Below are 17,060 nucleotides of genomic sequence, written 5' to 3' on the forward strand. Positions count from 1 at the left end.
TTTTGATGTTTGGTGTTTAGTGTTTATAGCATCCAAGCATCGATCTTTTCAAAAAGCGGAATAAAATCAACGCCCAATCTCGCTCTTTCTCTATTATTCTGAAATCAGCAGACACGACCTTTACCAACAGCGGTCAAGACAAAATTACAGATCCAAGTGAGACTAAATTGCCATAGAACCGGTCGCGTACTTTCAAATGATTAAAAATTGCAACTCTTGGATTACTAACTACCTTAGCACTTCATGCATATGCATCCACGCGGGTGTGTATGTGTATGTGTGCGCTTATCTAAACACTACGCCAAAGGCAAAGTTCTTACTAAAGCAATTCACAAATTCACTTTTCTGCGTGACTCCAGCGTACAAACGAAAAACTTCCAAATATCTGCATATGAGTCGGGTTCCCCACCGCATATTGAGAGGTCAGTAACTCACACACACACTTAGACACTTATGTGAGTGTCCGCCTGCGCGAGTAAGCGTAAACACGACTTGCATATGCAGTGTCGGCCGCTGTGTGGTCCCCAGCTTGTAGTGAACGTGACTTTCGGCCAATTTTCGCCAAAATTTCCATGCAACAAAAAGCGCCGCCTTTGTTGCTTATGGGAAAATGGCAACAACTCGCACTTTGTACAATTCCAGAGCGGTGCTGATTGCTGGCGCGTTGCATGCAAAACTGTGTTTCGTAAATTTCAACGTCGCTTGCGCCAGTTGTTTTTGTTATTTTTGCTGTGGTGTATTTGTTGCTTCTGCTGTTGTGTATGTTTGTCGTGCTGTCATTGGCAGTAGAAGTCAACGCAACACCGCCGTGACCAGAAACGCCACTGAAGTACAAAATCAGCTGTGATATAGCTACCGTTATGTAATTGTACTTTTTCTGCTTCTCCTCGCTCTTTCCTCTACCATTTTCGCGTTTTGCACGCAGATGTCAGTACTTTTGTGGTTGTGGTTTGCTGCCTCCCATCGATTGCCAAGCTTGGTGACTTGCAGTGAGTTCAACAGTTACATACTTGTAGTTTATATGCACATCCGTCTGCCTACCTCCCGCGAACAGGTGTGCTACATTGAACCAGCTCTGCGTTAACCGCAGCGATAGTGTTGTGACTGCGAATAGACTCAACTTCTAAAGTTGGGGTTAAGTGTCGCTGCCCTGTTGTTTTCAAGATCCAAGTCAAAAAGTCGCGACAGCGTGGAAGCACAATATAGTTGAATTTCGAAAATATTTCAATGAAATTAAATGGAAATCATTTTCTGCAAATAATATAAGTAGCTACACGGTATTTCGATGTGAAAGATGCACTTCGCTCTGGTCGACCTGTCGATGAAAAAGTCGATGAAGCTATAGAACTTAAAATTTATCATCAAACGGTTTTGAACCATTTAGAAAAGTCTGGCTACAAAAAGAAGCTCGATGTTTGGGTACCACACAAATTCTCTGAGAAAAATTTAATGGACCGAATGGACCGGACATCTGCAATTCTTTATTCTAAAACGAAATGAAATCGATTCATATCTAAAGCGAATGGTAACAGTAGACGAAAAGTGCATCAAATATGACAAAAATCTGCAAAAAGCATCACGGTCCAAGCGTGGTGAAGCTCAACAAATGATCACAAAGAGCCAGGTTTGACGCCTCGAAAGCTTATGCTGTGTGTTTGGTAGGCTTGGAAAGGAATCATGCACTATGAGCTGCTTCAGCCTGGTCGAACGATTGATTTTATATTTCACTGCCAACAACTGATAAGATTGAAGCAAGCAATCGAAAAAATAGCTAGAATTGACCAACAGAAAGGGCAGAACTTCTTTAATGGAGTATTGTTGGCTTCAGGAGAAGCCTGTAAAAATTACTTGTCGCAGCTATTCACCGAGAAACCAGAAAAGTTTTCCATACAAGCTTTCGGTTTGTATGGCAGCTATATGCTATAGTGAGCCGATCTGAACAATTTCGTCGGAGATTACATTGTTGCCTTTGAAAATAATCTATACCAAATTTCGTGAGAATACATTGTCAAATGTGAAAGTTATCCATACAAGAACTTTATTCCGATCGTTCAGTTAATATGGCAGCTATATGTTATAGTGGTCCGATATCGGCAGTTCCGACAAATGAACAGCTTCTTGAAGAGAAAAAGGCGCTTGCAAATTTTCACAACGATATCTTAAAAACTGAGGGACTAGTTCGTATATATACAGGCGGACATGGCTAAATAGACTCAGCTCAACATACTGATCATTTATATACATATATACTTCATAGGGTCTCCGACGCTTCCTTCTGGGTGTTACAAGCTTCGTGACAAACTTTATATACCCTGTTCAGGGTATAAATATTCGATGAATGTACTTTCTGAGCGCAGCTGAGAAAGACAGTGAAAGACTACATAAAGAAACGATTCATTGATCGCAAATGTATGCCACAGAAACACTTTTGTTAACTAGTTAATGCCCGAACAATTAAAAGGCGAGCAGTTGTGGCCGGGTTGTTTTGTTGGCGTCCAGCTAGAAAGTTGTCTATGTACTTCAGCAAAAAATTGAAAAGCCAAATTCATAATTGCGATTGGACAAATTGAAATATAATATTAAAGATTCGGATGGCATAAGATGTGTGAGAAGGCCGAAAGAACAAGGGCTGAAACCTAAGTATTATGTTGTGACCATTAAATATGGAGGTGGTAATGTTATAAACTGGAGCTCTTTCGCTAAGCACGGGACTGGACATATTCATATAATAAATGGAATAAGGACCAATTTGTTTACACCGATATTTTAAAAAACGCTACCGTATGCTGGAGAGGAAATTCCACTGAAATTGTGCTTTCAGCAATACTATGCTACTAAGCATAGCTCTAGGCATTGCAAAACATGGTTGTGAAGTTACAGAGTTAAAGTTCTAGACTTGTAATGGGTGTAATCACTCGATGTCAAATCCACCGAGAACTTATGGAAGATCGTTAATTCCGAAATAAATACCTTAACAAATTGCTTGGAATGGCATACCACATGATAGATAATAAGTAATTATAAATAATTTCTTCTTTGCCTAAAATATGCGTTTTAGTCATCCAAATTTAGGGAGTATTCTGGTCTAGAATTAAAAAAAACGATTTTTTTGCATATTTTGAAAGTTTAGACTTTCAAAAATATGACCGTGGAAGGATTTTTCAAAATTCGACTTATTTTCGGAGATGCAGCCCATTTTGTGACGGGGCGTCCGTGTTCACTAGAATTGTCTCCTAAACTTAAAACGCGTTTTTCTCGAAACTACTTTTTTTGAGGTGGTTGACATGATATCTCAAGTTCTGCTAAACCGATTCCTTTAAAAAATTCCAAAAATTTTGATTTGAAGTATTTTTAAAAAGTTCGAAAAGGTCGAAAAAATCGGCTAAAAAAAATTTTTTTCAAGTCGACGCCATTTTGTTATTTTTTTGTTTTTGAAAATAGTCATTCCGATAATGACATCCTTACTAATGAAGAATCTTCTTGTTTTTTGTGTTTTAGATCTCTACGAGGGTTGAAATCACGTAACCCAGGACGCACCGGTTTTTTTTTAAGCCACCACTTCGCCGGCCCGCATCTCGACGAAATTTGGTTTTATTTCATGCAATTTTTTTATATTTTATCTTAGTTTAAAAAATGCCTAAAATTCAGGCGTCTAGACCAGAATACCTCCTTAAAGGATTTGCTATTATTATTTATTATATTTTTTAATTTTCAGATATTATTTTCAAACCGATGTGCTTTAGCTTTGTACAGGTAGTTGTTAAACAAAAATGCATTTGTTTTTTAAACTTATTTAATTTTGAAAATTGATAATGTAAAGCTTTATTTAATATAAGTACATTAGAAACCAACCAAGTTCGAGCTGAACCAAAGTAGGGGGTGCTTTAATTTTGTCCAATACTGTATATTGGTCAATCTGTTAGATTTCCTATAAAAATTAAATGAATTATCTTTGGTGGACGAAAATCGGCCGACTACTACCACAGACTCAATATCAACCCCTTTGTACTAACTTAGCGAAATGATTTTGATTTGTGGGCCTACAAAATCTAACTCCTTAAGAACACTTCGGTAAGAAGGTAAAGGATATCACACTGTTTGATTTTTTTCTGCGGGGCTATGTATAGTTTGAAGTCTATTGCGGGCAATCGATTAAGGCTTTTGCAAGTGCAAGTGCAAGTGTCATGTGCCAGTTATCAGTCAAAATGTCCGAAGGAGTCATTGAAATTAGTACTCAACAGATCATCACCATCAGCTTCGAAAAATAAATGTGAAAGAAAGTTCTTTTGAATGATAATGAACATTCAAACACAATGAGTTTGCAGTTTCAATGTTTTTAGATACAAAATTTTTATTAACTATAATACTGTAATTTTATATGAATATATTTAATTCGAAATCAATTATTTTGTTTAACAAAAATCTCACAAAGGTTTTAATAATATTATTAGCACTATTTTTGGCATGATACATTACATATTTTTTTTAAAAACAGGTCTAACTACACAAAAGTCTACAAAAATAATCTTATAACCAAGTAATAAAAAAACTCATCCTTAATCTATTATAAAATTCACGATTGAACTGGTGCGCATTCTACGTTCCTTAATCTATACAGTTCCACTATATCATTGACCCATTCTGCAATCGGTTCATTATGTGTAATGTCCTCATCAATTGCTGGTCTTTTCGCTGGCGGTTCGTCGTTTTCATTCTCATCATCGGAAATATCCGACAGCTCGTATATCATATTCGGATCATGGAAATTCAAGCGCCTTCTTCGGATTCTCCTATGCGATGAGGTGGGCGTGCCAACATATGGCTCCAACATAATATGTCGTTGACGTGGTGCTTGCGGAGTCGAAGTAAGTTTCTGATCTGGCGAAAACGGGGATCCAACCTCACAATCACTGTCGTCAGAACCAAGAAGCTCGGATTTCGTTAAACTTCTTGATAATGCACAAACGTCAATGTAATCACTTTCTATTACTTTAACTTCGGTGTTTGAAATCGATAATCCACAAACGTCAATAATTTGGCTGTCTACCTCTTCAGTGTATGGAACTTCAGTGTTTGAAATCGACAAACCACAAACGTCAATAATCTCGCTGTCTGACTTTTCAGTGTCCGGAGCTGGAGATCCACTAATGTTTACGTCAACTCTAGCATATAAGCTTGGTACAGTGCGTGAATGACAAAACTCCGAAGCTGGATAAGATGAGTCTCGGGGTCCACAATTCATAGCAACGTTCGTCCGTCGATATTCCTCTTCTATTAACCCCACCCCATATTCCATGGTGGCGCTAGTGTGGTATCCAGTCTCTATTTGTAAGTTATACATATTGTAGCGATTCAATATTGGAGCTGTCGGAGGTATGATAAGGTCCATATTGTTTTCATAAGTGTTAGGATGCAAATACTCTGCAGGAATAACAGCGAAACCTGGATCAGTTGAGTTTGGACGTCCGCAATCAATAAGAGCATTCTTCCTTTGATATTCTTTTTCCATTAAATCCCGCCAGGCGTGAGTATAGTTTTCAGTGCGTCTATAGAATTCAGCTTCTCTTTGTAAATTTTCCATGTAATAATAATAATTAGAGCTTCTCAGTGCTAGCGGAGGTCTGGTAATGTTAACGTTGCCTACAAAAGCTCTAGAATACAAATTCTCTTCGGATATTACCGCTGAATTTTCTGGTCTAAACTCAATGTAAGGAGCAGTCGGAGGTCTGGTAATGTCAACGTTGCCTTCAAAAGTACAAGGATACACATTCTCTGTGGGATACATATTCTCTTCGACTCGTTTTCGTCTGCCTCTAGCCTCCAAGTCCTTATCTGTTGAGTTTGAAGGTTCGCGATAAGTAACAGCATTCGTCCTTCGATCTTCTTCTAAGGACATTCCTGTTTCTGTCAAGTCGTGGGGAGTGTAGTTTCTAGTCTCTATGTTTAAATTATTCATATTGTAATAAATAGCTTATAGAATATTTTTATTTGGGGATATTTGCTCCGGATCAATGTTATCTAACTGCTAGTCCAAATGATAATGAAGTATCCCGCTGTATTACTGACCATTTTATACTATTTTATCTACCTAACGTTCAGGTGGCGAACATCTTTTACCTACCTGATTTTCAGGGACGAGAACTTACCGCTCGTTTTCCGAAGTGTGTTTAGTGTGCCGAATATGTTCGAAGATATATGGTTTTATGTTAAGTCTTAAAGTTTCGCAAGTAATCTACCTGCTCTTGACTACTAAAAAATGGAGTTATCTTTAATAAAAAATAGAGTTTTGTTAATTTTGTTGTTCGCCTTTGACAAAATTCGATTATTGATTAGTTAGAAGTTAATATATTTTGCACCTATAAAATATTGTCCTAAATTTTCAAGTTGATCCAAATAATAATTTCGGAGATACAGTCTTGAGAACTTGTACGCTCAATGATAGCTAGGTTAAAGGCGCCATCTTTAAAGGCGTTTTTCTCGAAACTGTGTTGGCATGATTTTTCCAGAAATATTCAACCGATCTGTATGAAATGTTATACAGGTCTGTGAGATACAATTTTAAAGACTTTGAAGAATGATTTTTTTATTACAACTTAAAAAAAGCTGCAATTTTTCGGTTTTTTCTCCTTCGTCCAAGATCTACGTTAAGCTTTTAACTAAAACACGTATTTTCCTTACTTTAGGTAATCTTGTAGGGAGTTATCCTACCAATGCGGGTGCATCTTTTTTCGGAGAGGTTTCATTAGGCGAATTTTAAATATTTTTTTCCAAAATTTTAGGATTTCTTTTTTAATAGTTTATGTTTGTAACAATAAAAAAATTTTGATATAGTATTTGGTTGAAAAAAACCTTTTCTACCACAGGACATCCATACAACCTCTTATTATGATTTTATATTAAAAAACAAAACTAGATTTTAACTTATTTAGTTTTTAAAAATTTTATACAGAAAAAAATATCACCATATTATCTTTTTATGGCGTTTTACATTACAAATATTTCTTAATCCTTATGCTAAATTAGTCTACAAACTTTTTTAATATTTAGGTCTTATAATATTTATCTTAAATCTAAAAATCAGCACTGAGCTGTGCTCCTTAACCTATACAATTTCATAGTATCATTGACCCATTCTGCAGTCGGTCCATTAAGTGTAGTGCCATCATCCTTTGCCTGTCTTTTCGCTGGCGGTTCGTCGTTTTCATCCTCATCATCGGAAATATCGGACAGTTCGTAAATCAAATTTGGATCATTGAAATTCAAGTGCCTTCTTCGGATCCGCCTATGCGATGTAGTGGGCGTGCCTGTATATGGTTCCAACATATAAATACGTTGACGTGGTGTTCGTGGAGTCGAAGTAGATTGTTGATCTGGTGAAAATGGGGAACTAACCTCATAACTGATTTCGCTGTCGTCATCTGAGTAATCTGAAGATTCGTGAAATGAGCAATTGCTTCCGCTGTAGTGATGTGACGTTTCTGCTTCTTTCGTTGAACTTGTCGACAATTCAGAAACGCTTTCTTCATTTTCAGTGTTCCGAGCTGTTGGTTCATCTGCCATCATAGTTTCATAACCAAGAAGGCTTTCTTTATCTTCAGTGTTCGGAGCTATTACCTCATCTGCCATCATCGTTTCATAACCAGGAAGCTCGGATTCCGTTGAGCTGGTCGATAATCCACTAATTTTAATAATCTCGCTGCGTACCACTTCAGTGTCCGAAGCTGCCGAAGGTCCAGTCATGTTTACGTTGCCATCATAACCTTTTGGATACAAATTCTCTCTGAAAGTTTCTCGTCTGAACTCAATGTTCTTATGTTCGCAAATGCTCTCTGAATTTGTCATTGGCTGATTTCCTGGTACAGTTGGTGAGTGAGTAAGTTCCGATGTTGGATCAGGTGAGTCTGGAGGTCCGCAAACGATAACAGCGTTCATCCTTTGATATTCCTGTACTGTTAACCACTTTCCTTTTTCCATCAAGGCGGGAGTGTAGTATCTAGTTTCTACTCTTAAGTTATTCATGCCTCAACAATTCGTAGAATATATGAAGTTTCAGATATTTGCTTTTCGTGAATGTAAACTAATTGCTGTTCGAAGTGCTAATGAAGTATCCGATTGTATACTGCTCCTTTTATAGCATTCCTCTAGTGGACATTTTTACCTGACTAAAAGTTAAAAGTTGCCAGTTCATAAGCGTGAACTCATTCCTCCTACCTGTTTTTAGGGGCTTTTCACTGCCGCACTTGGTTTGACGGAGTGCGGTTTTATAGTACGTTGGGAATAATAAAGCAGGTAGCTCATAATATCGAAAATTATTTTGTTTTCAGGCTACCTGTTTTTGGACCCCAGAGAGCAGGTATAAAAAATAGTAAATCAGTTTGACAAAAGTGGTCCTTCTTCAATGCCGAATTTTCGAGAGCTTTACAAGTGGGTGATGGTGCGAAAAAGCCGAGTGTTGTAAAGTAGCAAAACGTGTTAGTATTTCTCAATTTCTTTTTTTTATCCCGACTAATCGATTACTAATAGTTTATAATGTTTAAGTTTACACTCTCTAGATCTGATCTCACGTAATAGTTTGCTCAGGCCATACACACAGATAGGAGGCAGTGCCTGTTAATTCAACACTACTCTTGATAATTTATATTTCTTCTCGCATGACACAATTGCTTTGCTCCATTATCCAGTCAAAGATAGAGAGAAGAACTGTTGTTGAGTCCAATTATGTCGAAGTAATCGGCGTACGGCAGCAGTTGTACACTCTTATAGAACATTGTACGTTCGCTTTTCAGCACTGCAGCTCGAATTATTTCTCCAACAGTATATTCATTGCCCTGTCTGAAACCTCGTTTCCCTCGGAGATATCCTTTCCAATTCTGCGGTCTGTTGTTATACCAGCTTCTGGACGTCGAACCCTTCTTGTGTTAGTTGCCTTGTTTTTGCTGCATAGAGACCGGTACGTAGCTTCGCTACAATAAGAGTCCGAGTGAATACAAGGACCTCTGAACGTACACACGTCAAAAACGCTGGAGACGTGTCTTCCATCTATCACAACATCATCAATCTGTGGAGACAGCCAGGTAGTTTGATAAATTTGTCTTGGCTGGACTCTAGTAGTATAGGTAACATATGTTGGGCCCGGCGAAGTCGATCAGCTTCAATCCATTTGAATATGTTTCATCATGGAAGCTGGATTCATCGACCGTTTTGCGGGGAAGCTCTCGATACGATACAACGAGATGTTGAAGAACTTCCTTTTCGCTTTAAAAAGGGCTTCCGTTACTTGATTGCAAATGATATGGTGTTGTGGGCAATGCAATTTATCATTTCGATTAATTACGAAAACCACTCTGAGTGGTCAAGGCATTGTAAGTGGCGAATGAAATTTTTAGTACAGCCAAAAATAAAAAGGAAAATACAAGAAAACACAAAAGTTTGCACGCAAGTGGAGGAGAAAGGGTTTAAGCCAATTCACTTGCCTCCTTACATTAGAGAAGTTACAGGTAGCCCAGAGTTGTACTTCCTATTACAATTATAAAGTTGATGTGGTTGTACAAGTATTTAGAAAGAGTGAAATAATAGCAACAATGGCAAACACTAACAAAACTACTCGGCTAATCCCAATTTCATTTAGCCTTTGCTAACCCATAAATTGCAGTTAAGTGCAGAAGAACTTATTATTTTGATGATATATTACTCTTGCTTTCGGTGTTACAAATTTATGGTTTCAATTAGTAGTAATTACTTGTGTCATGAAATTTTAGCTAAGCGCTGAAGACGACCGTACCAAGACAAGTAGAGCTTATTCGGTGGTATCCAATAGTTTAAAGAAATAGCACTAGAAATATATGCTATTTCTTAAGGAAGTATTTGACAGTAGTGTGTGCCCCTAAAGTCATGATAATATATGCCCATTTTACTCAGGAATACTCTAACTCCACGGAGAGTCCCAGCAAGCATTAGTCCGAAAAACTTCTTTGCTCCATACTTTGACTCAATATCCATATTACCAAAATGTTTCGATAATTAATGTGCTCAGGTTTTCTCCGTTTTCTACGACTATTTTCGATGGTTTAATCATATCGTTATCCTCTTGCGCTCTAGAAAATAAAAAATCAACCAAAATTTGTGCAGCTGTGATATGCTTCTGGCCCAATATTAATAATTTCTTACGGTTTAGATCATATTTTTTATTAACTACTATAACTATAAATTATACTAAAAAATAATTGTATCTGAAATAATTTCTTTCGTTTAACAAAAATCTTATATTGCAAATATATAAGTAATATTATTAGTACTATTTTTTGGCTTTATACATTACATATTCTTTTTAGCCTTGGATTGGCCTAACTCAACAAAAGTTTAAAAAAGCAAACTTACAGTTATTCATTATACGTATAATAACCATTCTTAATATATTAACAAATTCAGGATTGAACGCATGCTACGTTCCTTAGTCTATACAATTCCACTATATCTTTGACCCATTCTGCAATCGGCTCATTATGTGTAATGCCTTCATCACTTGCTGGTCTTTTCGATGGCGGTTCGTCGCTTTCATTCTCATCGTCGGAAATATCCGACAGCTCGTATATCATATTCGGATCATGGAAATTCAAGCGCCTCCTTCGGATTCTCTTATGCGATGTGGTGGGCGTGCCAACATATGGCTCCAACATAATAATACGTTGTCGTGGTGCTTGCGGAGTCGAAGTAAGTTTCTGATCTGGCGAAAATGGAGATCTAACCTCACTGTCACTGTCGTCATGCGAGCATTCTGATGAGCTGTAATGCTGCTGTAAATCAGCCCGTTCTTGGGACATTATAGAGTCATAACCGGGAAGCTTGGATTTTGTTAAGCTTGTCGACAAACCACAAACGTCAATGTAATCACTTTCTACCTCTTCAATGTTTGCAGCTTCACTGTTTGAAACCGATAAACCACAAACATCAATAATATCGCTGTCCGACTTTTCAGTGTCCGGAGAGTTTGCGTTAACTCTAGTATATAAGCTTGTTACAGTGCGTGAATAAAAAAGCTCTGGAGCTGTATCAGGTGAGTCTGGCAGTCCATAATTCATTCTTCGATATTCCTCTGCCATTAACACCATCCCAAATTCCATGGAGGCTGTAGTGTATGCAGTATCCCCTTGCAAATTATTTATGTTGTAACGGTGCGTTATTGGAGGTACGATAAGGTGCATATTGTTTTCATAAGTATTAGGATGCAAATGCTTTGCGGGAATAGCCGTAAAACCCGGAACAGTTAAGTTTGGAGGACCGCAATCAATAACAGCACTCTTTCTTCGATATCCCTTTTCCTCTAAGTTCATCAAGGCTCGTCTGTAGAACTCAGTCTCCGTTCGTAAATTGTTCATGTTGTAATAATAATTAGGGCTTTCCAGAGCTTGCGCAGGTCTGGTAATGTCAACGTTGCCTTCAAAAGCTCTAGGATACACATTCTCTTCGGACACTGCAGAATTTTTTCGTCTGACCTGAATGTTCGATACTTTCTTACCAAAATCTCTAGCATCCAAGTCCTCGTCTGTTGAGTGTGGAGGTTCGCAATAAGTAACGGCATTCGTCCTTCGCTCTTTCTGTAACGACATTCCAGTGTAGTATTCAGCATCTTTTTCCTTCAACTCCTTCAAAGTCCTACTGTAGAATTCTGCCTCTCTTTGTAAATTGTTCATGTTGTAATAATAATTAGAGCTTCCCACAGCTGTCGGAGGTCTCTTAATGCCAACACTGCCTTCAAAAGCTCTAGAATAAAAATCCTCTTCGGATTTTACCATAGAATTTTGTGGTCTAAACTCAAAGTAAGGAGCTGTCAGAGGTCTGGTAATGTCAGTATTGCCGTCAACAACACTACGATACACATTCTCTTCGGGTATTTGTGCTGAAGTTTCTCGTCTAATCTCAATGTTAGAAGCTCTTATGTACAAATCCTCGTCGGTTTTTTCTGGAGGTTCGCAATAAGTAACAGTATTCGTTCTTCGATTTTCTTCTAACGACATTCCTGTTTCTGTGAAGTCGTGTGGAGTGCAGTTTCTTGACTCTATGTTTAAATTATTCATTGTAGCTTGTAGACTATTTTTATTTGGAAATATTTCCTCTGCGTCAATGTTATCTAACTGCTGGTCCAAATGATAATGAAATATCCCGTTGTATTACTAGCCATTTTATACTATTTATCTACCTAATGTTTAGGTGGCGACCATTTTTTACCTGCCTGATTTTCAGGGACATGAACTTACCGCTCGTACCTGTTTTCCGAAGTGTGTTTAATGTGCCGAACTTGTTCGAAGGATATATGGTTTTATGCTATGTATTATAGAGTCTCAGGTTAAGTTTGGATAAAAGGTTTAATTTTTGCACAAAAACTGTTTCTTCATGAAAAGCGTTTCTTTTGGGTTTTAAAGAGTTGATGGAGTCAAAAAATTATATTAATGGACTACATACGGTACGTGTGTAATACGGATTTCTGATTTCGGTAGTAAATAGGAAGTGTTCAGTTTGAACAATAAGTTCTGCTACACGAGGCAGAAATTTCCAGAGCTTGGCAAGTATTCGAAGCGAAGCTCTGGACACCCAAACTAAATTATCAAAAAATTTAGGAAAACATTATATGTCTGTCACGCTAGAAAGAGTGATTTCGATTTTCTCCATGAATGAAACTTAAAAAAATATCTAATTCAAAAATTGAGTTATTTTAAATAAAAAACGCAGTTTGGTCACATGAGCCTACGGTTTTCAAAAAATCGATTTGATTGGCTTATCTGCCATCATAGTGTCATAGCTAGGAATCCACAAACGTTAATAATCTCTCTGACTGTCTTTTAAATGTCCCCGTGTTCCCAAGTGTTCTCTGAATTTGCCATTGGTTGATATTCTGTTACAGTGGGTGAATGAGTAAGCTCCGACAGTGGATTAGGTGAGTCTCGAGGTCCGCAAACAAAAACAGCATTTAACCTTCCATATTCCTCTTCGGTTAAACGCATTCCCAATTCTATCAAAGCTGGGGTGTAGCATATAGTCTCTATTTCTAAATTATTCACATGGTAGTAATCCGTAGAGCTTTCTGGAGCTATCGGAAGTATGTTAGCTCCAGTTGCGTTGCTTTGCGAAAATCTGAGATACAAATCTTCTTCGGGTATTACCGCAAAAGTTTCTCGTTATGTTATGTCCCAAATTGATCTCTTCATTTTAAATTGGCTGATATGCTGTTACAGTGTGTGAATGAGTTAGCTCCGAAGGTAGATCAGGGGAGTCTCTAGGTCCATAAACAATAACATTAAATGCGAATCCTTTCCAGACTTCTTTTGCTTATTCTCAATGTCCCCAAGTGCTCCCAGAATTTGACAGCCTTACAGTTTGTGAATGAGTAAGCTCCGTGAATTATTTTATTCAAAATAGTCTCCTTCTACTTCAATACAGCTTTTTGCATGATCCAAAAGCATGCCGAACGAGTGTTTTAGCTCGATGGCCGATATTGTCGCCAGTATGCCGGTGCAAGCCTGTTGAATGGCCTCTACGTCTGCATAACGCTTTCCTTTCATGGGAAAATGCATTTTTCCGAAAAGGAAAAAGTCAAACGATATCATATCAGTTGAATACGGGGAGTGGTTACTGGTTAAAATGTGATTTTTGGTCAAATAATCGTCCTTCGAATGTTGGATTCTCAGCAATTTTTGTTCGTCAGTCAATTTGTGTAAAATATGAATTTTTGGATTTTCCTACTTACTACTGTTTAAACAATCAGTTCTGCTTCATGAGCAGAAATTTCCAGAGCTTGGTAAGTGGTCGAAGTCGCTTATAGCTCTAAAGCTAGACGCCCAAAGTAAATTATCACAAAATCTAGGAAAACATTAAATACGATTTCGCACGATGATCTACTTAAAAATGGAGTTTTTTCTTTTAATAAAAAATAGAGTTTTGTTAATTTGTGGGGGTATTCTAGTCAAGAGGATCGAATTTCGAGGTTTTTTTAACAATTAGTAAAAAAGAAGCACTAGATATTTTTACTATCGGTTTTTTTATCATTTGTTTATTAAACTTCAAAAAAAAAAATTGTTTCATCGAGTTATTCGTCCTTGAAGAAAAGGGGGGAAAAAAGAGGACGTGTCCTCATCGTCATGATTTCTACCCTTGTTACGAAGCAGCAAAATTAAAAAAAAAAATGTTTTCATAAATGACGGCTACTCAAAAAAAAGGTTAATTATTTCAATAATTTTTCAACTTTGTCGATTTTTTAAAATATTATAAATTTCAAATTTTTATTTTTTGTTACTTCTAGTGATAGAGATATATTTAAAGAATATTCATGCCAAATTTCAAATAAATCGACTGATTAGAACTTGAGATATTGTGACTACCGATTTAAAAAAAAGGAGTTTTGAGAAAAACGCGTTTAAAGTTTTACGATATACGATATTCGCTCAACCGGTTTAGTTGCCACGTCACTAAAATGGCTATAACTTTGAAAATAATTTGAGTTTTGAAAAATCCATTTAGGGAGGTACTATTTTTGAATATTAAAACTATCGAATTATTCGATTTAATCGATTTTTTCAAATTTCTAGACTAGAATACCCCCTTTAATTTTTTATATGAGAACAAAAAACTGGTGAAAAAGGCTACCCGAGGAAACCCATGTAACTCTATGCTCTACATTTATAGTAATTATGATTTTATGAGATATTAAAGAATTTGATTTTAAATAAGTTTTTAAAAATTTTATATAGAGAAAAAATAAATCACAATATTATATTTTTATGGCGTTTTACATTACAAAATATTTTTTAACCATTATGCTAATAGTTTGTACTATTTTAATACTTAGTTCTTATAATATTTATCTTAAATCTAAAAATCAGCACTGAGCTGTGCTCCTTAACCTATACAATTTCATAGTATCATTGATCAATTCGGCTCCATTATGTGTAGTGCCATCATCCTTTGCTGGTCTTTTCGCTGCCGGTTCGTCGTTTTCATCTTCATCATCAGAACTATCGGACAGTTCGCAAATCAAATTTGGATCATTGAAATTTAAGTGCCTTCTTCGGATCCGCTTATGCGATGTAGTGGGCGTGGCAACAAAAGGTTCCAACATCATACGTTGCCGTGGTGTTCGAGGAGTTGAGGTAGATTGTTGATCTGGTGAAAACGGAGAACTAACCTCATAACTAGTTTCACTGTCGTCATCTGAGAAATCTGAAGATTCGTGAAATGAGCAACTGCTCTCGCTGTAGTGATGTGACGTTTCTGTTCGTTTCGTTGAACTTGTCGACAATTCAGAAACGCTTTCTTTATCTTTAGTGTTCGGAGCTATTGGTTCATCTGCCATCATAGTTTCATAACCGGGAAGAAACTCTTTATCTTCAGTGTTCGGAGCTATTACCTCATCTGCCATCATCGTTTCATAACCAGGAAGCTCGGATTCCGTTGAGCTGGTCGATAATCCACAAACTTTAATAATCTCGCTGCGCACCTCTTCAGTGTCCGAAGCTGCTGAAAGTCCAATAATGTTTACGTTACCATCATAACCTTTGTGATACAAATTCTCCATGGAAGTTTCTTGTCTGAACTCAATGTTCTTATGTCCCCAAATACTTTTTGAATTTGTCATTGCAGTTGGTGAGTGAGTAAGTTCCGATGTTGGATCAGGTGAGTCTGGAGGTCCGCAAACGATAACCGCGTTCATCCTCTGATATTCCTGTTCTGTTAACCACTTTCCTTTTTCCATCAAGGCGGGAGTGTAGTATTTAGTTTCTACTCTTAAGTTATTCATGTCTCAACAATTCGTAGAATATATGAAGTTTCAGATATTTGCTCTCCGTGAATGTGAACTAATTGCTGTTCGAAGTGCTAATGAAGTATCCGATTGTATACTGCCCCTTTTATACCATTCTTCTCGCGCACATATTTTTACCTGAGTAAAAGGTAAAACTTGCCAGCTCGTAGGCGTAAACTTATTTCTTCTACCTGTTTGCAGGGGCTTTTCCCAACCGCACTCCGGTTTGACGAAAGTGCGGTTTTATTATATGTATATTAGAGCAGGTAGCCGGAAGGTATAATTTGTTTTTAGGCTACCTGCTTTTGGATCCTAGAGGGTACAAATTGTAAAGGTTTGTAAAGAGAAAAGAAAAGGATGGCCATAATGGAAATATGATATATGGAAATAAGGAACTGATCTCATATGGTGGTTTTCGCTTGCCCATATATACAGATGTGCAGACAGTCACTTAGAATTCAACTTGTCTCGTCAGCCTGACATTTAGACATAAAGTTGGTCTATCCAGATTAGTTTTAGAGCAATTTAAGGGGAAACTATTATACTCTGTACAAATTTGCGGGAGTAAGAAAAATATTTTGGTATTTCATTGCAAATTATGTATGTGGTGTTGTCGGCAATTTAATTGCATCACCTGCAATTTATCATAGCGGTTAATTACGAAGACCACACAGAGAGGTTAGCGGTTTGTAGGTGGCGAATAAAATTTGAAGTATAGCCAAAAATAAAATAGAAAATACGAAGAAAGCACAGAAGCACAGAACAAGTGAAGAAGAAAGGGCTTAAGCCAAATCACTTTCCTCGTCAAATTAGAGAAGTCACAGGTAAGAGAGTTATAATTCCAATTACAATAATAAATTTGTTGTGGTTGTATTTAGAATCACCCATGTACCTTATATTAAATATTTTGTGCGGCTTAGATAATATTTTTATTAGCTATTATAATTTTATATTAAATTAATCTTTAATTTGATTTGAAATCATTTATTTTGTTTACAAGAAATCTTATTTACTTTTTACTATTTTTTGGCGTTACATATTATTTTAACCACAAACATCGATAATCTCGCTGTCTGACTTTTCATTGTCCGGAGCTGGCGATCCACTAATGTTTGCGTTAACCCTAGCATGTAAGCTAGTCACATTGCGTGGATAAAAATGCTCCGAAGCTGAATCAGGTGAGTTTGGGAGTCCATAATTCATTCTTCGATGCTCCTCTTCCATTAACCCTATCCGAAATTCCATGGAGGCGGTTGTGTATGCATTCTTT

At 37.0% G+C, this 17,060-nt stretch overlaps 1 protein-coding gene across 1 annotated transcript in view; it reads right to left on the reverse strand.

Annotated features, from left to right (window-relative positions):
* The window catches only part of LOC120770753, a 29,221-nt gene extending 23,325 nt beyond the window's left edge, over positions 1–5,896 (reverse strand). Inside the window, exon 1 of the mRNA XM_040098340.1 lies at positions 4,617–5,896. Coding sequence (XP_039954274.1) covers positions 4,617–5,896 — 1,280 coding nt within the window. The remainder of the gene's footprint in view (positions 1–4,616) is intronic.
* Positions 5,897–17,060: the final 11,164 nt, after the last annotated feature.

Source organism: Bactrocera tryoni, chromosome 3 (assembly GCF_016617805.1).
Source record: "Bactrocera tryoni isolate S06 chromosome 3, CSIRO_BtryS06_freeze2, whole genome shotgun sequence".
NCBI classification, from domain to species: Eukaryota; Metazoa; Arthropoda; class Insecta; order Diptera; family Tephritidae; genus Bactrocera; species Bactrocera tryoni.